The sequence below is a fragment of the Pyxicephalus adspersus genome, chromosome 4 (assembly GCF_032062135.1).
Source record: "Pyxicephalus adspersus chromosome 4, UCB_Pads_2.0, whole genome shotgun sequence".
NCBI lineage: Eukaryota > Metazoa > Chordata > Amphibia > Anura > Pyxicephalidae > Pyxicephalus > Pyxicephalus adspersus.
In genome coordinates this window covers 131159983-131183928 of record NC_092861.1, presented here as the reverse complement: position 1 = coordinate 131183928, position 23946 = coordinate 131159983, and the positions used below count along the sequence as shown (strand labels likewise).

General features: G+C 37.7%; 1 protein-coding gene across 1 annotated transcript in view; it reads left to right on the top strand.

The window, feature by feature from the left end:
• Positions 1 to 23946, top strand: part of PLCB1 (phospholipase C beta 1) — a gene marked incomplete in the record, with an annotated part of 348446 nt that overhangs the window by 265607 nt on the left and 58893 nt on the right. Inside the window, 5 exon segments of the mRNA XM_072409642.1 lie at positions 12726 to 12799; positions 16481 to 16577; positions 19588 to 19672; positions 20827 to 20951; positions 23789 to 23943. Of these exon segments, the coding sequence (XP_072265743.1) occupies positions 12726 to 12799; positions 16481 to 16577; positions 19588 to 19672; positions 20827 to 20951; positions 23789 to 23943 (536 nt within the window).

Sequence of the window (23946 nt, the reverse complement as noted above, 5' to 3'; positions counted from 1 at the left end):
GTTTCCATATAAAGGTTTACCACTGGCACGTTTTTTTAAAATTATACAGATGAGCAGAAAATGTTACCTGTGTCATGTTTTCATTTGTTGCTATGATTTGGCATTCAGAGAAGACCAAACTTTTAGGTCAACCCACTTCCAACAAAGTCCCTGTTCCCTTGGTTTGGCAATTTACTATATGGCAACTTGACCATCACACCATCAAAGGTTGTGGGATTTTCAATTTCCGAAACTTTGGAAGTCAATATAGAACAAACCTACACCCTCCATTCTACTTTCTTCAGAAAAATGCTCTTTACATGATTGGGAATTTGTGTCCATCCAGCCAAAAGAACATGAGGTCAAGTACTGATGTTGGACAAAAACACCTGGCTTGCAATCTCTATTTCAATTTACAAAGATTTGGGATCATATGGTATACATAATGGGCCTGATTTATTAAAGCTTTCCAAGGCTGGGGAGTATACACTTGCATCAATGAAGCTGGGTGATCCAGAAAACATGAAATAGATTTCTTCAAAGTTATTTGCTAGCAACTGTTTGGAATCCTGATCAGGTCCATTTCAGGTTTGCTGGAATACCCAGCTTCACTAATGAAAGCGTACCCTCTCCAGCCTTGGAGAGCTTTAATAAATTAGGGCCAATGTGAGGAAAATGACATTTATAAGACTGCTATGTAAAATGTTCAGTTCTAAAAGCCATTCAAATTATTTATATAAAGATAAAATAAATCAGAAAACTCAGGTTGGCCAAGCTCAGCATTTCACAAAGCCTCTGTAAAGTATTTCTGAATCTCATTTACACAATACAACCAGATTCAGTTGCCATATGAAGTGTTAGTTTAGCAATCCATTATAAGCAGAAGTAATAAGCTATTTTATAGCAAAATTAGGCTTTATTGACATGGAATTCAGTTTAATTCAGCTCAAATCGAGGCGCATGGCTTTGTCTATTGACCAATTTGAACATACTGGAAAACAGGTTACATGGAGATGGAAATAATAATCCCATCACAAAACATTGTAATGCTTAGATTGCAGAAAAGAGTATTATAGAAATAGGGGCAATTACGTTTTTTTTTTTAAATTTCAGTATCAGTAGCAATCATCACGAGCCCCTTTCATTACGCACAAGCATTGTGGTTTAGATTCCAGCCCTTTAAATCAGTTTGTGATCATCCTTTGTATTCTGCTGTTTGTTGTAGAAATGGTTCCTCTTCCACATTGTGCCATTTATCTGTACAGATCAGAGGAAGGTGTTGACAACACTGAGTTAGATTGCACAGTATGTAACTGTCCAAAACATTCACCTCATTTCAAGGCACTGTCACATAGACAGGCTAAGAGATAACATGATACAAATACGCTATTATAATCTTGAATAGCACTTCAGCACTATTCAAACAGCAGCCATGGATACCATCTCAATGTGTCAGTTTGCACAGTTTGAGTTCTGTGGAAAGATGGCTAGAAACTCTTATGTGTGTCTATGAGATGTTTGCATACTGTCCTAACTGGATAAGATTCCTTTATTGTGCTAGGACATTAATTGGGACCAGGGGTGTAATGGGGTGGTCATGGGTGGGAACAAGGTGCCCTCACTTTTCTTGGGAATGGGCACACGTGCCCACTCTTATTTGCAAATAATTTTTTGGTAGTCTGAGGCCCTGGCCGGTCCACCCCCCTGTGGGGTCAGGAGAAGGCCTGGCTGGGGGGTGCACCGGCCAGAGACCATGTCTCCCGTATGGCTTTGCAGGAACTGGGCGGTGGGTGGGTTGTCTCTCTGAACATTCTCTGGTATCATGACGTCACTCTGGGGGAAGATTCTTCCCCTTTCAGTAACACATAGGCGGAGGTGTAGTGGGACAGGCATGTTTACATAACAATGATGCCCATGCTTGCTCCCCATGGATAGTACTGTGCCCTTTTTTTACAACTGCACCCCTGATTGGGACATGAATTCCAGTAGATTATGGTGCCAAATTACAGTTTTGGGACCGTTGTGACCATGTTCCTTTCCATATCCAAACTCCTTGCTTACTGCTCCACTTTAACATTCTTTCTTTTTTTATATTTTTCCTCTCCTCTAGGAAATGAGATGCACTGTGCCCTCACACCCTCTAATTGGTTAGCACAGCTTCCAGTACAGGAGTACATTGTATTTTCACTGGAGTAATAAGGTCTAGGTGACGCTAACTAAACAAGATACTTTTATTATGCTAGAACTTCACCAAGCTCTATGCTTTTTGTCTAAAAAGGCGCCATTCCATTCTTCTAAAATATCTTTACACAAGATTTTGTTGTCTGTTAAAATTTGTTCCCTTGCAAACCAAAAGGCATTTGTGAGGTCAGGTAAGGATGTTGGCAAGAACATCAAAGTGGTGTTTAAATCCCCAAAAATTGGTCAAGATGGTTAAGCTCTGTGCAGTTCCTCCCAAGTTCCTCCACACCATACATAAATGTCTTTATGTAGCTGGGTTTGTGTTCTTTCATTGTGTTTTCTTTGACATTTTTTTCGCAGTCTATAAAACAGAAAACAATGAGGATAACGAGAGGCATTTTTTGGCATAAGAACATATCTAGGGGAGTTGAGAAGAGCTCCTGTAACTCTCAGGAGCTACTTAAAGCCCATTACAGTCTTCAAAGACACCAGAAACCACCCTATTTTTTACTTCCGCATTGACTTTTACATTTCCACATAACAGCAAATTCTCACCTGAACCTCCATTCTGAAAAAAAAACAAAATTGAAACAATTAAAACTTTCTTTTGCCTATCCCTGCTTGGAAAATTGATTTGGTTTGAGGAAGCAGAGGGGCCATACAAACAATCTAATATTTAACTCCAACCATGGGCACTTACTTGCCAGTTAAAGGCATTGGCATGTGCACAATGTTTTTAAATTTCATAGAATTATAATGCTTTTTGGTATAATACTGTTAGGTAGAATTCTTTTTGAAATTTAGACCACTACTTGTTATTTCCAAAACAACTGAGTCTCCTTATGTAATATTGGCAATTTATTTTTCCCCATCTGCGCGCTGCTGCACTTTATAAATAAATTATAATAATCATTTCACTATTTATTCCTCCCTGATTTCCAATTCAGATTGCCTAATGGGTTTGTCACCCCCCACTGTAAAAGCATGGAAAACTGACCAGATAAAAGCTGGCAGCCTGAGTGCTGTATTGCACATCCCTGTGCAGGAAAGAGCTATTAAGTGAGTGAACAACTGGCACCATGGCGGGTGTCAGATAGTGGCAAAGGTGACCGTTGGACCAGAAAATTGTGTCGCTCTCCAAGAGTGCTTTTAAATGTACCCTATGCATGCACACTGCACAACATTGTCATTCTGGGGAAACATAATGTATGCATGGATTCTATAACTTGACAGTACAAAGAGCACATCAGCAGCAGCAAGGGGCATGTAATGCATACAATAATACAACAGTGCATGAAGGAGATATGCTGGAGCTATGTGTGAAATGACGTGAAATGATGGATATCTATACAAAGGCACATTGTGTGTTATCTTTTTCACATAAAATGCTGTATGTGTTGATGAGTAAGTAAGAGAACTCAATGAATGTTTTCCAGGAAACACTGCATTAGTGATTGAGCGGACCTGATTTATTAAAGAGATGATACACTGTCATCAGTGAAGCTGGGTGATTCAGCAAGCCTGGAATGGATCTTGTCCAGGATTGAAAACATTTACTAACAAATGACTTAAGAAATCCATCCATCACTCAGCTTCACTAATGAAAGTGTATCCTCTCCAGCCTTGGAGAGCCTAAATAAATCAGGCCCATTGTGTCTGGAAGCTTAGCATATATGGGAGCTGTATTGCCTGCCAAACTACTTTTATTTCTGTCCATTCAGTCCAGGGAGTTACACCACAGCAGCCAAGCTGGAGATCTAAATGGCTATTTAAGCCATAAAGCTAGGTCACTTCTCCACTCCCAATGTGGGACATTGGAAAGAATGTCATCTTACAAATAGCCAAAAAGATAATTGGTGTCACTGACTGTCACTTTTACAGGTTGAAATATTTTGTACTGTTCGGTTGGTTATTGTGGGACACTTGCTGGTAAATCACCATCGATGCAATATTGTCTATGTTCAAACTGGCGCTGAGGTTGCAGTGAGGTAATGCTTTTTCTCATCCCGGAACCGATTCCTCCGTAGGCTGCTCATAGAGAATAAATGGGAGTGGTAGTGTACAGTTCAGTACTGCCCACTGCCTCCCACCATAAATTTTGCAAACTCCGTACACATATGTAGGCAGCCAAGTGGCTGGTGCCAGGAGCTGGATGGGAATGCTTGTTCCTGCCATGAATCTAAAGGTAGCCTAGCAATCACCAGTAAAGGGAAGTACTGCTAACTTTTTTGCAAGGCTTGGTGGGAGGTGAATGTGAACCAGTCATCGGGTTTCAGTTATTGGGTCATCGGGTTCACCAATTGCTGGATGTGATCCTATTGATTGGTATTTTATCCTATTGATAGGGATTTTAGGAATGATGTGAATCCTTTGCCTATCCCCTTATCCTTATACCTGCTTCTACTCAATACAAACCCATCATATTTAAACCTGCGTCTAACATTCACCAAATTTGACCAAACTAATGTTACATTGCCCACGAGAGACCGGGTAAGTATTGAAAATTCGCCATTTGCAAAAAGAATTGGCAAGGAAGCAATTTATTACAACAATGCCTATATACAGTATATATAATATTATTACACAGTATTTACAAAGCACTGACATATTATGCAGCGCTGTACAAAGTCCATAGTCTTGTCACTAGCTGTCCCTCAGAAGGGCTCACAATCTATTGTCCCTACCATAGTCATATGTCTTTATTACAGTCTAAGGGCAATTTTGGAGTTCGGCCAATAAACCTAACTCCATTCTTTTCTGATTCTTACAGTCAGGTGTGCATAAGATAAAATGTAGTAATATTATACATACATTTATATTTGTATACATTTGCATAGATTAGTAGATCCAGATTTGTATTATATGTGCACATGCACATTTTACTCTAATACTATACCAATCTGCATTATTTGTCCTGCTTTGTCCCAGTTTAAAATGCTTATTTGTATCTGGCAGCTACAAAGATGTGAAATTGTATTTTTTTTTCCATGAGAAGGAAGAGAATAAAAATTCCCTGTAACCTGCGGTGCAGTGTTAATCTTTACAAAGCCTGTGGAAACTATTAACGTCCTCTCAGCAGCTCAGATTCATCATGAACATGTACATTCGGAATGAGTTACTAATTTTAGACTTCCCCCCTGTACACATTTACCAAGTAAAATGATCTTTCTATTTTATAGATATTTGCATTTAATTAAATATCCTCCAGTTTTCTTTCTGCAGCGTTTAATGAGAAATGTTTGCCCACTTCATTCGTGAGCTATGATAATTATACTTCTTGAGGATTGCGTGGGATCCTTTTTTATTTTTTTTGGTTGGCGGGGGCTGCGCTGCTGATTTTTGACTTTGGTGATAAATACGTAAACATGTTTGAGCTGAGTGATGTCAGATGTGTTTGTTGGGCACATACAGACAGATGGATCCAATAAGCACAACTGCCTATAGCCTTTGGCAGAATCTGAAAATAGAAATTGCGTTGCCATAAGACAATAGTAAAGAATATGAAGTTGCAGCCCTTGATATATGATACTCGGAGGTTGGAATGATTAAACTGGGGGCTATTATTGATTTTTGCCATGGTCCATCACTATTTTATAGGTGTTACACTTTTCTATTATTTATTCATTTCAGCCTTTATCAAACTTTTTAACATTGGGGAATCTTTCAAATACCTTTCAGGGATCATTTAGTCTTCCACTGTTGGCTTACTGTTAATTCACTGCATACTGTGAGCTTCTGACAGTGTGCATAAAAAGCTGCAGCAAATCAGTTAAAGCCTGTTTCATTTCCTGCTTGGAGACGTCCAGCATTGCATAGGGATTTCCTCTCCAATCTTATGTTCCTGGCCCATTATATTTTAGAACTTTTTAATCAGGAACACAAAACAGCACATGTACACGCTACCACTTGTGATCTCCATGCAAATGCCTAGGAATGCCCACTTCAGATACCTAGCCAAAGCATTTTTATAATTACATAGCAGCCAGCTCACTGCTTGTAATAGAGCTGAGGGCTCCTGAATGGAGTACTGAGGCAGATTGCTATGATGGTACAGTGGCTCATATACCCAGCCACAATCTGCCTGCATTGCATAGAAAAGCATGGAGGCCCAATAATGATGTCAGGAAACTACAGACGGACAGATACAGGACCAGTCATCCTGCACAAAGATGGGTGCAGAGGAAAAATCAGAAAGCATAGCAGCAGCTGCAAGGAAAGTGCCGAGCCAACAGTGCCAAAAAAGAAAAGCCTACAGGTAAGTCTGCCATATTATGTAAGTAATGATCTATAAGCTGCTGTTCTAACAAGTTGTCTAAAAGAGCTACTAATAACTTTCATATATATGAGCCGAATCTGCCAAGAATATGAATTGTATCCCATTTATACAGATTTACAGGGAGCTTAATATGATATATTACCTGCCATTTCTGGTCAAAGGAAGCTTAAAAGTGACAGCTGACAGCATCTCTCTAGAAAATCAGCAGATAGAACGTCATCGGCTGAAAAATGTCTTTACATACCTAGTGTCATTTTAAATAAAGTATAATTATTTCTGATATTTATATTCATATTTATCAGTGAATATTGCAGAGAATTCCTATTACAACAGATGTTAGCGAGGTCAGTGGAGGTGCCAATTACCCTCCATGTAATCAAAAAATGTAAAACAATAATAAAGGTGATACTTAGAATCAAGCAAGGTGTTTGCAGTTATTTATGGCCTATTTCATACTAGTGGTTCGATTTCCATTTCCTAACCCCAGGTAGGGGGAAAGGAAGGGCTCAATGGTTGTGGGGCAGATAATGCTTCCTTGCACCCCTTAACTGTGGGGTAAGACATTACATGTAGCATCTAACCCACAGCTGCCCCTAAAGAATACCAAAGGATGGCAGTGAGGGTTTAGTACTGTCCACTGCAAAATGCCTGGAGCCCCATGGAAATTGCTGTTCCTGTCCAAAAACAAACCCTTTTTTAAAATATGTAATATAAACTTATAATAAAACGACAACAATAATAAAGATCATATGATACAATATGTAAATATATATAGCCTATATTACATAAAACTGCTAAAAAACATAAATGAGGGCATGGTTAGTGAACAAGAAGTAGCGCCTAACAGCTAAGTAGAAAAGTGAGGTCACAGACCTGGCAGTGTCTTCTAATTGGTTTCCAGTTTACAAAACTGTCTGAATTTCAAATTTTTTGACAGCCAAAACATGTAGAGACTTACCTGTGTATTTTGTCTGGAGTTCCGTTTTAAAGAATAGCTTTACTGTACTCATAAAGAATGTCCTATTTCATGGATGTGCCATTGGGTAGATATTCTGACAATAGGCCACTGTATCACCGGCTCGGATCCTCGATGCACTACTGGGTTATGTGCCGGTGTCCTATCACATTGTGCTACCTGCCAGGGCATCTAAATTGAACATGCAAATTGGGGACCCATGGAATTCAGTTTACATCCTTCTGGGTCTGTGCTCTTAACCTAGCACCCCCTAAATGAGAAGAGATCCCCTATTTTCACGACTTGATGACTTTCATGAATTTGCATCCTCAAATTTTGAAACACTCAAAGGCTGGGGGGCAGAAAAGTGGTGCTAGTAGCCACAAGGGTCTGTTGTATACCCTCAAAATTTCACGTGGCACACAGTTTAGGAGACATGGGAGATGTAACACAGGGAGTTGTTAGGTAGCATGATATTACAAGTGGACAAAACTGTCATATTGTTTTACCGATTACATCAATAAACATGTGGCCAGGGTGGTGTGAGCAGACACATCTAACTAATGACATCAATATGCATGTGCAGTAGCCAGGGTAGTACAATCCAATGGGTATCACACTGTGATAGACATGCTACAAAGTCTTCTTTAAAATTGGCAACTTTCATTGTTGTCAATGAAACCTGAAGTCGAAAGTTGACCTTGTGCAGCTTGGAAGATCAGAGTCAGGTGACACCATGGACAATGTTAAGTATATTCCTTATAGTACATTCCAGATAAATAATGCCTATTCCATTTCTTAACCCCAAATAGGGTGGAAGGAGGGATCAATGGGTATCTGTGTTTTACTTTATACATACAGTCATCCTTTCAAACTTCCATGTTATCCACCATGATAATTGGGGACCACAGACGGAAAGTCTACTGGCAGACGTCAAGCTGTTCTGAAAGCTTCATAAACAGTTTATACATGAAGACTCAGACAACTCCCTTCAAATGTGAGAAAACAAACACTGGCAAAGCTTACACAGGAGCTGCTAATTAAGTCAAGAAAGTCGTATTTCCATAATGCTTACAAACCGCTTACACACTCCATGCTGTCAGAGTCAGCTGCCATAGACCAGAGAGCCTTCTCAGCAGATACCATGGATCTGTCTGTAGGGTGCAGCTTGTGATCAAAGGTAAAGTCTATCTAAACCTTGGACGAAACATGTAATATATTGGAGCTTAGCAGGATATAGATGGCTTGTGTTCTTTATATGTTTTTATTCTTTTTTATTTTTTGTTTATTTTTGATGTTTCCATAAAAGACAAACATGTACAGAAAATGTACAGACATTAGATAATTGTATGTATAATTGATCATAGTTGTCTGCAAAAATCTAGCGTGTATACAGCGTTAACCTTTATCAATGACAAGTCCACCATAATGGATCACTAAACGACCAAGCAGGGAAGACCGCTCTTATCTTCCAGGGTGGGGAATGCATTGGGGTTCCCTTCAACTCATCCTTCCTTCTTTCCTTTCCATAAAATTAAAGATCATTCCCAGCTGTAAAAATGTATCATCTGAACATAGCATTGGGTTGACCACATATGCAGATTTCCATGCCATGTGGCCATTAGGTTACACATGTACAGTTCCCCATGTTTTATCCATTTAAAGATACAAATACAGAAGAATACCTTTTGATCTAGCATGTTCTGTTGTGGGCTAACATACTGACTGATTTAAGTCCTGCCTATATGTCTTTTGCTCATCACCTTAAGCCATCCCCTATCCCAGTGGTCCCCAACCTTTTGGAGCTCATGGACCACTCAATGTACAACCTGTGTACCGCACATGGACAGGGAGCTGTGTGTCACTTAAAGGGTTTGAAACTTCTCCCAGATTGACGTCATGATGCCAGAACCCACCCACTCTCCCATCGCAGGTCAACCCGACCCCCACCCTGAGCCTGCAATGGGTACAGGGGACATGGTCCCACAGGTGGGAGCTGCAGCCCACCTGTCAGATGGTTGGGGACCACTGCTCTATCCCATTTACAACCACAAAAGACACCAATCAGCCTGTAGTCTCAACATTCGACCTTAGGGGTCTAAATAGAGTCAACTCTGAATGATGATCAGTTTGCATTTTTTTTTCACTTCCTGAACACATACAATAAAGTTTCCAATGGTGTATATAAAGACTAAAAGTGGCAAATAAGAGCTACTTACCCCGTTGTATGAACAGTGAATATTATTAATATTATTGTTATTATTAAACAGGATTAATATAGCGCCAACATATTACGCAGAGCTGTACACTAAACACTTTCTAATGTATTGATTGCAGCTTCCTGTAAAACCCCTCATTCATTGTTGGAATACTTTTCTTTGGTATCAGAATCATTGCATATGAATAGAATACATGAAATGCAGCCGTACTGCACTCTCTACATGCTGGTAGTAGAAGAAATGGCTTACATATTCTTTATCCGTAGACAAAGCTCTCCATTAAAATCATTTTCCTTTTTCAATGAGTTCAAGGTAAAATCTGTATGCGAGTTTGTCAGAGGGAGTTTCATAAGAATGAATCACAGAATGGACTAGGAAATCCTTTGTGTTCTTCAATTATGTATTTATTAATGAAGGACATCATACTAGTATCAGATGGTGCCGGATCAGGGTATTGTTACATCGGGACATCTACAATATATAAAAACCAACATATCCAATAACCATGGGCTTGCTATTTACTGATTCCTACTAAGCACAGTTTAAAGTAGAACTCTGGACTTCGGAAAGGGTTTGGATTTTTATTGGTATCTGTTTCTTCATTGGGGATACAGATTGTCATGCAAATTTTAGGCTGCAACAAAGACATAAAAAAAGACCTAACCCTAATCAACCCTAACCTAATTTAAAGATTTAAAAAATAGGGGCCAAAGTTCTAATTTAATTGATCTTACAGGCCATCAGGTATGTTCTGCAGATTTCTCCTATCTTTGCGCCAGAGCACCCATAAAGTTTATAATGACTATGTACCCAGCTCAAGGTTTTATCCTGAGCTCGGTCATCCTCTAGATCCTTTAATAATAGTTATTTATGTTTCATTTTTCTTTCTTTTTTTTACATTTTGGTAATAGTCCTGATTGGATGGGAATGGTAAATGTGCCTTGGCAAAACCAGGCAGACACCCCCCTCTTGTGGCTGTATAGTATAATGACATTTATATTGTACAAATAGTATTTTCTGGCTGCTTGTGTTTTGTATCTGAGATTGTTGTGTGCTCATTTTATGTGCTGCATTTTTGGTAATGTCGGCATTGGACAACCAGTTTGGGAGCTCTGAAGTTATGTGAAGTTCATTTTTTTCATATAAGTAATAAAATATGGGTGATGTATTTGTACAGTTTATTTAAAGCTATTTTTTTTCCAGATTTGTATAGAGTAGAGGGTTAAGAACTCTTGGCAACTCCTTTTTTGTTCATACCATTGGAGAGATTATTGTTAATTTAATGCCCTGGAATTATAATAGGTGATCTTTAAAAAGTAAGGCAGGTGTCCCCATTGGAAGATTTCCCCTCGCCTTTCCCATGTATAATTTTAGATGCCCTGACACTTCCTGTCCTTGGTGGCAATAGTCATAACTACAAATAGAAATGGTAAATCTATCCAGTGTAGACATAAAAAAAATGAAATCATGACAGTGGTTCCAAACTTCTCTACTCCAGATCCAAAGCTTAAAATGTACCTATAGATATGGTTTAAATTTTAAATTGGCAATGTCATTTAAAATGATTAACAAAAACAAAAAAAGTTTCATAATGCAAAAAATAAACACAAAAATAACAAATGAAATAATCACTATGCAAGGAAAGGGAAGGGGGGAATTTTAATAATTTGTATAGTTGTTTACCTAATTTCAAGAATACCACTTTTATCTGAAACATTGAGGTTTATTTACTGGTGGCATTTAGGCTGTTCAAGTAATTTTTTACCTTGCAAGGAAATGAAGGAGTGAATCTATTCAGTGTCAGAATTACCTTTCTATTAAATTTAGATAAACACATCTGGCCTTGATTTATAGATTAAACACTAATTGCTCTCCAGGTCCGAATTCATCTTCCATGGTATTTTGCTGGCACCGGCCATGCTGCATCTGTTTGCCAAGCCCGTCTCTTGCTTGTATTTAGTCATTTTTATTTGACGGAGTTGGTGTAAACAGTGGCAACAAATGGGCTTTGCTGGATTAAGGTGTTCTGGGATGCAAGCCTGGAATGGACGCTGGAATTACAGGTATTTAGTGTCTATTAGATGAGTTAGAAAAATTTGGTAGCCCAGTGGTTTTCTAAAATAGGTTTGATGCTGAAAACTGCTTGCAAAAAGAAAAACGTTTACATTGTACTGACTGGGTCTTTTTAATCAATAGTAACCAGGGGTGGTTTTCTACCCCTTTCCAACTCAAATGAGTTGAATTTGTGCCATTTGCAAATGATTAAAAATGCTTGACAAGTGTAAGGCTTGCACCAGTGATCACCAGACACCAATCCCCAAATCAAACGCCGCACTCTTCACCTATAGCAATCCCCTGCTTAGCCTGGGGAGGCTAGATCCACAGTCCCATATGAGTGTATATTATGAAAATCTTCTTCTGGAGGTACCTAAATAAGATATAAAATATGTACCAATGGTGTGCTACAGTTATCACTGAAGATGGTTCTTATTGTGGTGTAGGAATGAATGAGAATGCCTCTGACAGTCTTGTGAAAATTTCCCTGGACTTCCAATGGGTCCGCGAAATTTTGGCGAACCGGTTTGGCCATATCTATTGAAGTCCACAGTGCAGGTTCCCATGGTCTCTGGGCTGTACTTATCATTGATATCATTGATCGTAGTAACGTATATACCCGTAGTAACGTAGTAACCTGCGGTCACAGCTGATTGAAGGCACACGGGTGCCTCCAATCAGCTGTGACTTCAGGCGAACTCAGATGAACTTCATCTGAGTTCAGTTTCCACGGTCACTGGGCTGTACTTATTGTTGATAAGTACAACCCAGTGACCATGCAAACCTGGACCATTCGTTCAGCGAGAACACGACCTCATGGCGAATCACGTGTTCTGTAAGAGAGAAAGGCCCGATTCGATGTGAAACTATGGTGCCTAGATCTCAAATTCTTTTGCTGGGAGTATATGTGGTATCTTAGTCATACCCAATATAATACATATTTCACATATTATACATATTATACACAACCAAATCATATTCACTGCTGACTAGCAAGCAATTACCCCTGCAGATTTATGACAGAAGAGCCTATAATTAATAATGGTTTCATGTTTTTCAGGTGAAGCTGACATAGAAAGTGAGGAAGATGATGAGGAAGATGATGATGACTGTAAGAAATCTTCCATGGATGAAGTAAGACTCTTTGTAATACAATTATTTGTATATATTTTAAAGCCTATGAATTATATCCAATCATTGATGTTAACTGTTATATAACGATCAGGTTAATTCCTTTGGCTGACCCCTAAGTAATTCACAGGAACATTTGGTAGACACTCTAGGCCTGATTTATCAAAGCTTTCCAATACTAGAGGAGATTAACCTTCATGGGAGATTTTGGGTGATCCAGCAAACCTGGTATAGATTTCCTAAAATCATTTACAATTTTTTTGCAAAAGTTTTCAATCCTGAAGCAGAGCTATTCTAGGTTTGCTGGATCAACATGTGTTATGATCTTAGATTCCCCTTTCAGATTTACAAACAAACCCACTATACATGAATGCTGTTCCTGCAATAATTTAAACCTTGTATAGTATTCATAGTTTAACAAAAATCTTAATAAAAATGTCTTAGTAATCATAATATCATATTAAAAAATTAGTTGAAATGCCACTGTGATTTGAAGGCTTAAAATTCCATACACTGCTCATTCTAACATACCCAGATAAGGAAAGCAAGTTTGACAATACAGGTAGTCCCCAGGTTAAGAACATCTGACAGATGCCTCCTAGATATGAATGGGGCTTCCCTGCTCGCTGTGTGCAGGACAGAGGCTTGGAGGGGGGAGGGGGCGGTTTGCATGGCATGCAGAAGAAATCTTTTGCTAAACACAGCTGAGGTTGTGGGTGATCTTAGCAGGGTGAGCTCTTTCTGCGGCCTCTTGTAACTCTTTAATGACCAAGACAAACTCTGCCGTTGTTTCTTTTTGCATATCAAAGCACAGCTGGCTTCAGAAGTTAATCAATGTCTAGGCTCCATAAAGATTTTTTTTTAGCTTTGTGATTAGCTCACAGTGAGGATTTTATACAGTAACTGACACCATGCTGCCTAATAATATGTTGAGACAAACATCTGTCCTAACTTCATTGATTAAATTAATGTACCTGTTCCAATTTACATACAAATTCAACTTTAGAACAAACTTACAGTCCCTATCTCGTATGTAACCTGGGGACCACCTGTATAACCTAAAATTGTTGCTTCTTTCGCTCTGATAAAGCTGTCATGTAACATTGCATTGTTTACTTATTTGTCACCTTATTTTTAGAAGAATCCTGATTCCTTCCCTCATGTTCCTAGGCCCAGTTTGTAAACTTTCTTTTCTCTATATAATGTGATAATAGCAATGCAGACAGACTGAACTGAATGCTATTGTGTAAAGTATTTGGAGGGTTATGTTAAATCTCCTGGATCGGTCCCCATGCACCAGCTCTATAAAATGTGTAAAATCAGGACAACATTGACATCTAGTGGTTGCAACCTTAACAATCTCTGAAGTTGTTTTATTTGAATAAATTATATTGTGAATCGCAGTATACTTTTATATCTTTAGTTCTGGGATAGGGTCATCAGGCATCCAGGCAGAAAAGGCCAAATTGCAAACCCCTCCATGTTCTTACCCAAACATATAAAAAGTGCAAAATGTATTTGTGATTCGCCCCCAACACTCCGTCTGTGTTACAGTGTGTTTGAAAATAATGTTGTTTTTTCCCAAAAAAATGTTGTTTTTTCCCAAAGGTTAAAGCAATAAATAAATTTAAATAAATCTATGCCAAGAGGTCCAAGAATGAGTTAATCATTTTGAAAAAGGTGAACTAAGAGTCACATTGGAATTACAGTCACATGTATTATTGTTTTTTTTCCATAACCACTCATTTATTGTTGTAAGGGCTGACAAAATGAAATGTTACATTATATTTATAAATAAAGCCTTAATCAGTGTTTGCAGTTTTTTTCCTATGGCTATTCTCCGTGTCCCTGGTTTGCAAGGCTGTCATATTGTGTCAGCGGTAGGTCCATAGCTCCTCATATTCTAGCATCCAAGATGCTGCATTTCATACCTCTGCATTAGCCTGGCCCTGGTATTATTATTAAATTTTTCTTTCAAGATTATATTCAGTCTTATTTTGTTTTCAAATATATTAATTCATGTGACTATGTAGAGTCACCATTGAAGTGGCAATGTATATGAACCTAAAACACTTGACCCAATGATGGGTTGGGAGCAGTTAGTGGCGGAGAACTACTGGCCAGGCTGCCTTCTTGTTCCATCTCTCATATTTATTAAATTATACAAAAAAAAGAAAGAAATTGTAGAATAATCACAGTTTGAGTATCACAAGGCTAAAGCATATGGCCAATTACTTACATTTTGAGAAAGTTTTGGTCTCTATATGAAATGGTCGTTGGCTGCATGATTAGCCATATGTACCTGCTCTACAGTGAAGCCAAGCTGTGATTTCCCACTTAGTCTCTAAAAGGTGTGATTACTTTATTCTAACTTTTCTCATACTTTTTACCCCAGAAACCACTTGGAAAAAAAAATTCCAGGTCTTGTGGGACCCTTTTTTAAAATGAATTAATTGAGGGTCACTATTGCAGTGATAATCAGGAAAGAAAACTCTTTATAGTGTTAGACATAAGCTAAAAAAATGGCAAATGGCCAAGAACTATACATGAACCATAAAATGGGAGGTCAAGCAGACACAGCTTAAGGAACTTCTCACAACCACTCGAGGAACTTTGACTAATGGCTGTTTTAGATTTTTCATTATCACAACTTTTTTTGTTTGGTGTATGTATGTTTTCAACTTTTTGTAAAAGTCCTTGTTTGCTAATACCAGCCCATCTCCACCACCAATACCAGTGCGTTTGCATTAATCCATCTGTATTGCATTGTTTGATCTATTTTGTATAATTTATTATTTCCTGGAGTACTGATAGCTGAATTTCTTTTAAGAAGCTGAGGTACCCCATGATCCCTTTAGAAGTACCTTGTTGGGTACGTGTTTCAGTGGTTGAGCACTTATGTGTAAGGGTCAGCTCTCATATACTGTAGGGCCCAATAATTGGTATAAGGCTTATAATAATCTTTAATGTACCTACGGGGCAAAGTAACAGGATCCCCTAACTCCACAGTTTATTGTTGTGTAGAAGACAACAATAAAAGTGTAAGTTGTGTATATTTTGGTCATGGCACCACTTATACCTTACTTCCCCACCACCCTATTCAGCTGCTGGAATGGAAAAGAATACTCCTACACTTCGAGATATCGAGAAGAACTTGACTTGCTCTATTCCTCCAATGTTACAACTTTGGTACCTAATTTTACAACTACCAATACATTGATTAGGAGATGGTACAGAACTTTCTGAATGGAGCTGGAAGTAGAAGAGAAAAGTTCAGAATGTGCTCCTGTGCAAGCAAAAAGTTAGGTGACTATGTTAGCTTTCCCTGCCTGGGCAAAGTTTAGAGTCTCTTTAACACCAACCATCCAAAGTACAAAAAACATTTATCATACCAATTTCCTAGCAACATATCATTTTCTACATCACTGCAGGTGTCCTGAAACAATTGAAAAGAAAACTTAATACAACACATTGGTTCAGCAAATAGGTCAACTTTAACTAATAACCAAGAAACAAAAGAACAGCATGCACTGACAATAATATCACAAAAAGAGGCCGTATTTCAGTGACCTGACAACATTAATCTAAAAGCTGGCTGGCTTTGTGTTGCTGCACTTTGCACATCATCATTGCTGTTCACACTGCCTGACTGAATGAGGCTAAATGACTTCTTTGTAATTATAGGGCACAGCTGGAAACGAAGCCAGCGCCACAGAGGAAATGTCTAACCTGGTGAACTACATTCAGCCTGTGAAGTTTGAGTCTTTTGAGATCTCTAAAAGTAAGTGACAAAATGGGAGCGCACGGTTGTGACCGGGTGACTGAAGATCCGGAAAGGTAGAATGGTGCCGTACAGGACAATGTCTCATTATACAGGATTCTCATTGCTACAAGCTGCGTTTCATTTCTAGGACACCCACACTTGTAAATACTAATGGAGAGCAAAAGAGTTTATTATTAGTGTATTTTCCACATATTTATGTCCTATATTAGATAACCTGGTGGGAATAAAGATGAATGTGAGTCTTAAAGTTCCAGAATGCCAACAAACCTGGCCACGGCATCTTCTTGCTTTAAAGTGACATCAATTTAAAAAAAAATACTTAATACTTACTGGTCTAGCTGCCTATGCCACTGGAATTTTTCATCTTGAATAGCTGTCCAGAGATGTCAGACGCTTTCATCTCCTTTCATACCTTCCGGTTCCTTTCTTTCCTTGGGGTGGCTGTATTTGTCTTCTTTTTAGTCTTTCCAGTAAAGTGCTTACTGTTCTATGGTGACAACATTCCCTGCACTGTATTTAAGAGAGTGCAGTGTTGTTATCCTGGGATTGGAAGTTTTTTGGACTGCAGAATTACCTCCTCATCTCTACAACATGGGAGAATGAGGGGGGGGGGGGACTTCAGAGATAGAACTGGTAGCAGTAGATGCAAGGTGTTCAGAAGCTATTTGCTTATGAATTTTCAAGATACTTTATTTATTACCAAACCATTGGTAAGTTTGCCAAGTTGAAAGAGAGTAAATAGGAAAATGTCACTGTTAGGGCCCTTTTACATCTGCATTGTGGTAGCACACAGTTTAAAGGAATACACATTCATACCAATGCACAATACCACACTACTAGCTGTTGTGGGGTGCTTTGCTATTAAAAATGGTCTCTTGACCAAAATGTAAGGTCTGTTATGTTACCATGCCTGCTTTTTTTAGCAAAACACCAGAACAGAAACAACTTTTGATGATGTCTATATACACCTGATAGCTAGTTACTGAGAAAAATAGGTCAACCCTTGCAGTAGAGGTACATTGCAGGGGTTAAATGCTTGATTTATTTTTCCATTCAGTACCAATAAAATATGTCTGTGTCTTATATGGGAGCAGAGGTAAAAGCAGTGGAGAGTGCAGTTCTTGGCAGGAATATAAATGTTCAGATGCTAGTAATTAAAATAAAATTTGGAAAACAATATTTTCCATGGACCTACCACACAGCCTCTTTAGCAAAATTCTCCTGCACATGCATGGAGACTCTCCATTCATTCCTATGACTTTTATGGAATTTTTCTAAAGCAGACCTTGGCCAGGAGACTTTCACTGGAGAGGTTGTCTGGCAATCAGAGGGGTGAATTGAGCACATCTTATAAGAGCAAGTCAGGTAAGTGTAAGACAATTAAAGGATTAGTATTAATAAAAGAATTATCCAATGGCTGACATTTACATGTTAAGTCCGATGGTTAGCAAACTTCACCTCTGCATATGGACACCTGAATCTGCAGCAGGCCCACTCTATTCCTACATACCAGCAGTTCACATTGTAATAAATGTTTCCTTACACTTTGTGATGTGCCAATATTTAGCTTATGGTATGTAGTAGTACCTTTAATATTAATACCTTTAATTTATTCTTTTGGAAAAGTGCTCTTCTTTCTATGAAAACAATGAGTCAATAGAATGGAGTGGAATAGTCACATTTTGGGTTGTCTCTGTTTTCTGTCTAGGTTACAATGACATTTAAAGGAGAGCGCAGAGGACCTATTCCTGCTACTTGTCATTGTGTGACACAAGAAATATGTTGGATAAAATTCAGTCTATGTGTAAAATAATCATAGGGCACAGTTCAGTCCCGAGCATTCCTAGAAGATTATTCTCATGATAGGTAGTGTCCCCTGTGACAGAATGATATAGAACCCAGCTCACCGAACGGGCTTCTCCGGATGCTGTGATAATCTAGCGATGATTCATTGCAGGCAGTGTTCATTACTAATGGCTCAGCATCTCACTGAAACATTTGTAGAGAAAGCTCTACACAAGAAAAGTCAGATATATATGATTTCCCATGTTTTTTAATATAATTTTGTATTCCTAAAAGACCTCCAACCATAGGACTTCATTAGCGTTTACAGTACCTACTGAATAGTCACCAATGCATCTTGGGTCACATTTCTCAGTCCCATCATCATCACTATTAATTTGCTAATTGGGGATTATGGAAGATAAAATGTTAGACAATTACTGTAAAAGTGACAAATAGAGAACAGGAGATTCTGTCCAATACTTCCCTAGGTGTCTTATTCACAATATTACAAGTACACCAGTAATGTTTTACTTGCTGGTGTATTGATGAATTTTGAAAATTGCCTCAAAGGGGACACAGCAAGTATAAATAAAGACACCAAACACTGATGAGGTTCACATTATATATAGTACTGGTTTATAGAATACATATTCAATTAGAAAATGCACAAATCATGAATACAAGTTGATTTACACCTTTGATTATTGAATCCAATGTGAAAAATATGTAATAATTATATAAAGTATAAAGATAGTGCATACAACTCTGCTTTCAAATTCTTGAAATGTAAATGTATTTCCTAATGCAGACCGCACCAAATATTATATATATTATTTATTACTCTAACTTTTAATAAAGTAAAATACTTAATATTTTTTAGTTATTTAAAATCAAGTTTAAAGGAATCTAATGTGTTAGATAATAGTCAGGGGAATTGGTGAGTTTAAAGGAAGAAGATAGCTAGTAGTGTGTGTATCATTACTATGCTGATATGAAAGCAAACCAATTGGTGGGCAGGAGGCACGGCAGTGGCACCAAAGCTACAACATGGCAAGACCTGGATAAGAATAAGGTTATTATGAATAGCAGTTGAGGGAAAGGTTCTCTAAAATGGTAAAACACCCTTATATCTGTTGGTTTATTTGATGAAACTAGAGTGAAAGTAAGGTACATGTCCTGATGATGACTGAGATTAATGCTCTCTTCTTTTTTATTTCTACAGAAAAAAACAAAAGTTATGAAATGTCCTCTTTTGTGGAAACCAAGGGACTTGAGCAGCTAACAAAATCCCCAGTAGAGTTTGTGGAGTATCCTTTGTTCTGCATTACCTTTGCAACTTTTGCACTTTTCAGAGAACTGGAACCATTTGGCACCAATAAGGTCTATTCAGTGGTAGGGGTAGTAGGGGCTTGTAGGGGTTACTGTTAAAACCGGGCCAGAAATAAGGATTTCAAAAGAAGGTTAAAAATAGGGTCTATAAGGCCTAAAAGGATTGCTGGAAAAAAAAAAAAACAGTATATTTTCACAATACATTCACATCCCAACTTTTTGAATTATTTAATTGATGCTGCAATATAGATAAAGATTTGGTGACCTGTTAAAAATCCAGTAAGCTCCAAATTTCCTGTTGACAACACAATGCAATTGTTTCATTAAAGTCCCAAGCAGTGTTACTAGTAATGCCCAGTTCTTTGGACCACATAATACCCCTCCTCATCCCCATAACAAGCATTCCTAATAAAGTTGCTCTGAATTTCATAGCAGCAAATACATTGCGTTGTCAGCTCATGAAGTTATGTGCTTATTTGATTTCGATTTTTTTTTTCATACAAAGCATTTCTTTTACAGTGAAACTAATTGGTATTTTGGGTGTGGGTTCTGGCAATAACTCCGGCCTTCCTTTTTCCTTGAATGTGTACTGTGATAAACATGTATGTCTATTTATATTTATATATATTACATCTGTGTATTTTATATTTACCTTTTTGTGAATAATAAAAGTTTATCCTATTACTTGCGTTTCCTCAGCAGGAAATAGGTTGCTGTTCGCAAATATGCATAGGTTTATTGTATGTATACAGTGCTTATTTTTGGAAGTGGCATAGGCAATATTCTGGCTTTTTTAACCAGCTTCTAACCTCTTAACTCAACTCTGGTCCTCAAGGGCCACATACAGGCCAGATATTGTTTAAATAGTCTTTTTTACTCTTTGTAAACTCTTCTTTTCCTCTTTTACTTATGTTTATTAGAGAACTATTGACAATGTGTTTGGATCCTGTCCCCAAACCTCCAAACAGTCCGATGCATGAAGGCAACCCACTAACATCCCAACCATATTCTTTTTTGTTGCCTGGTTCCATTCAATTTGTAATGAAATCTGATTGAAATCACTTGGATTTGACCAGCTTTAGTCTGTACTAGATTCTGTATGTCATTTTTAAGATTTCTTAACCAAACACAGATATAACAAAATGCAGCTGAGTCGAATTTATCCAAAAGGGACACGTGTGGATTCATCCAATTACATGCCTCAGGTCTTCTGGAATGCTGGATGTCAGATGGTGGCTCTTAACTTCCAGACTATAGGTAAGGACTAGGGGTGAGATTCAGGCTTGCATCTACCGTGGGTTCTAGGCACATCCTGTGGGCTGGAGATTCACTGTCCTGTTTTTGTGCAGATTCACCCAAAGATTTGTATAATTCATCATTCAGTGCATGGGAGGGGAGACAAAGGAAGCTTCTATAAAAAGGGAGAGGTAAAGCTGACAAACTGATATGATAGAGACTAGGCAATTGTGCTTAATTCTGATTGCAAGCACTTTGGGTGATCAACTTTTTTTGTTTTTTTATGTTTGTTCACTGATGCCCATTTCACACTATGTGTAGGTAAGCCCCAGCCTGTGCACTTTGTCTCAAATAAATTTGGGTCTAGCCTTGCTATTTAAATTGTTTTTTTTTTAGTACATTTAACATACTTAAAAGTGTATAATGAAAAGGCCCTTTTTAATAAAATAGGAAAAGGTTAGTCACTAAGAAAAAAGTGAGAGGGAAACCCATTTTACCTGCTATCAGAGTATTAGGCAGAAGAAATCCTCCAATGTGAACACTTGTATTCTGGACAACTTTCTGGGATGAAAATTTTGTGCAAATTTCCTCCTATTTGATCTCGCATTTTATATAATACTAAAACAGAATATAAGGGCAAGCCTGGCTAATTAGGCGCAGACAGCAAAAAAAAAAAAAAAAAAAAAACCTTAAAAAAATGTATTTATAGATTCAGCACTTGTCTGCATGTCAGAAAGGACCATTGTGTTTAAAACATTTTCAAACCAAAAATATTCATAATCTGTGCATTAATGTTCAACTTCACAAATTTCCAGATGTGTAACAGCTAAGAGACAGCCGTGCTATAGAAGAGAGGAAAAAGGATGTGGTTTATAGGTTTAAAGACAACTGAGGAATAACAGTAATGGAAATCCTGTTTCCAGTTTAGTTCAATAAAATTGAAATAAATTAAGTGTGGTCCTAACATGAAATATATCAAATTGGTAAAAACTATCACAACTCTCTTTGTGATGTAATTGAATTAACAAAAGTGGTCTGTTCACTTTCAAACTTTCTAGTTTAGTTATGTCTGTTAGTCAATTTAGTAACACGACACTTATTACTGGATGTAATCACTTTAATGTTTGCATGCTGTGCCCTAGTTTACCCTTTGACCTAGATTTTAGAAGCTTTTCTTTGAATAATTTATAAACAAGTCATTTATGAAGATTGCACTTCGCTTGACTTATTCCCATGAACAAAACCTCAACTGCAGCATGAAACAGCACTATATCCAACAGACGGAAATGTCACATATTTTGTGTGGTTGCAGTTAACTACTTCAATGGTTTATTTGTAGATTTCCTTCCACAACACAATTTTAATGTTATTAAAAAAAAAGTAAAAGAAATAACCAAATGTGTTGTGTATGCATAAAGAATAATTTGAATATGTAGTTACAGAGCAGGATGCCATATCATGTATCAGATTTCCATTCTTAATATCCACTGAGGATACTGAAAGTCATTAGTTGAATCAGCACGGTTCCAATGCTCACATGCTGTGCTAGGGTATGGCAATACATCTGGTGCCAAACACTAACTTATCGGAACTGTTCTGTCTCTTCTTCCCGTACCAGAAACTGATATGGACCTCTAATAAATCTCACTTTATAGTACCACTTTGAGATTAGGTAGAGTAACTATCAGTCCCTGATATATTGCCTTCCATGATTTTGGCAAGGGGATTTTACTGAACTTAGTTAGACTTTGGCATTTGGCATTTCTTGTTTACTATCCCAATATAGAAAAGGTATTACCGAAAGAGTCTGATTTACAGATGAGCACTTTATGCCTTGACTGGACAAGGAGATGGAAAAAAACTCACTTTGTCCCCTGCAGTTACTGACCATAGTATGTCCTTTTTATGAAAAATATTTATCAGTAATCTATTTGTTTTACCCTCCCTAGCGGTTCATTTCTTTCCGGTTTTATATGTCTAAACATTGTTTTTCATGAAAATGTATTTTACAGTATAAAATATTAGTTTGAGTATAATAAAGTTTGAAACACAAAATCATGTAAAAACAATAAATTGAATAAATTAAAAAATCTATATATATATATATATATTTATTTATATAAAAAATACACATTATACTCATACTATTGTATATACTGTAAAATAAATGTTCTTGAAAACAATGTACTGCTTTTGTACATAAAAATCCAATGTATCAGTATGGTTATTTTGCAATACAAATGGATTTTGAATTTTCCGCCCCGCCGGCAACGTACACACGCACCGACGTCACCGGGAACTCTCCGGTGACTCATCGGGTGCAGAAGCAAGAAGAAGAAAGAAGACGGAGATCACGGCGCTGGACAGCGCAGGACGTCGGCGGATCAGGTAAGCGCTCTGTTTACTAACCTTCCCATAGGTTTACATACCCCGAGTGTGACTCGGGGTTACCACTTTTAACAACTTTTTTCTACCCTGAGTCACACTCTGGGTTACCTCTAGGAAGGTTAATGCACGAGGTGCAATAACACAACACAACCAGCCAGAAAGCATCTAGTTTGACTTCTGATTGGTTGCATTTGGTACTCAAAGTAGCACTTTGCACTTTGTATTTGCTAAAACTCCATAATTTGTTGTGGTGAAATCCAGCTTTGCCTTTAGGCATTTTATTTTACCAAAGGCAATCTCTAAGGATGAAAATTTGGAAGTTGCCATTGTTTATTTATTCTTATAGGTACATACCTGGATGTCACCCCTACTTTTTCTATTGTTTATTACATATCATTGATGTCTGTACTGTCTTTTGTTTTTATGATTTGATAATCCTCAGTTATTAATCTGCCCTATTTTACTTACAGATTTTTCTATGCAGCTAAATATGGGAATGTATGAATATAATGGTAAATGTGGATACAGGCTAAAGCCAGAGTTCATGAGAAGGCCAGATAAGCAATTTGATCCATTTGCAGAGACCACCGTGGATGGAATAGTGGCAAACACAGTTTCTGTTAAGGTA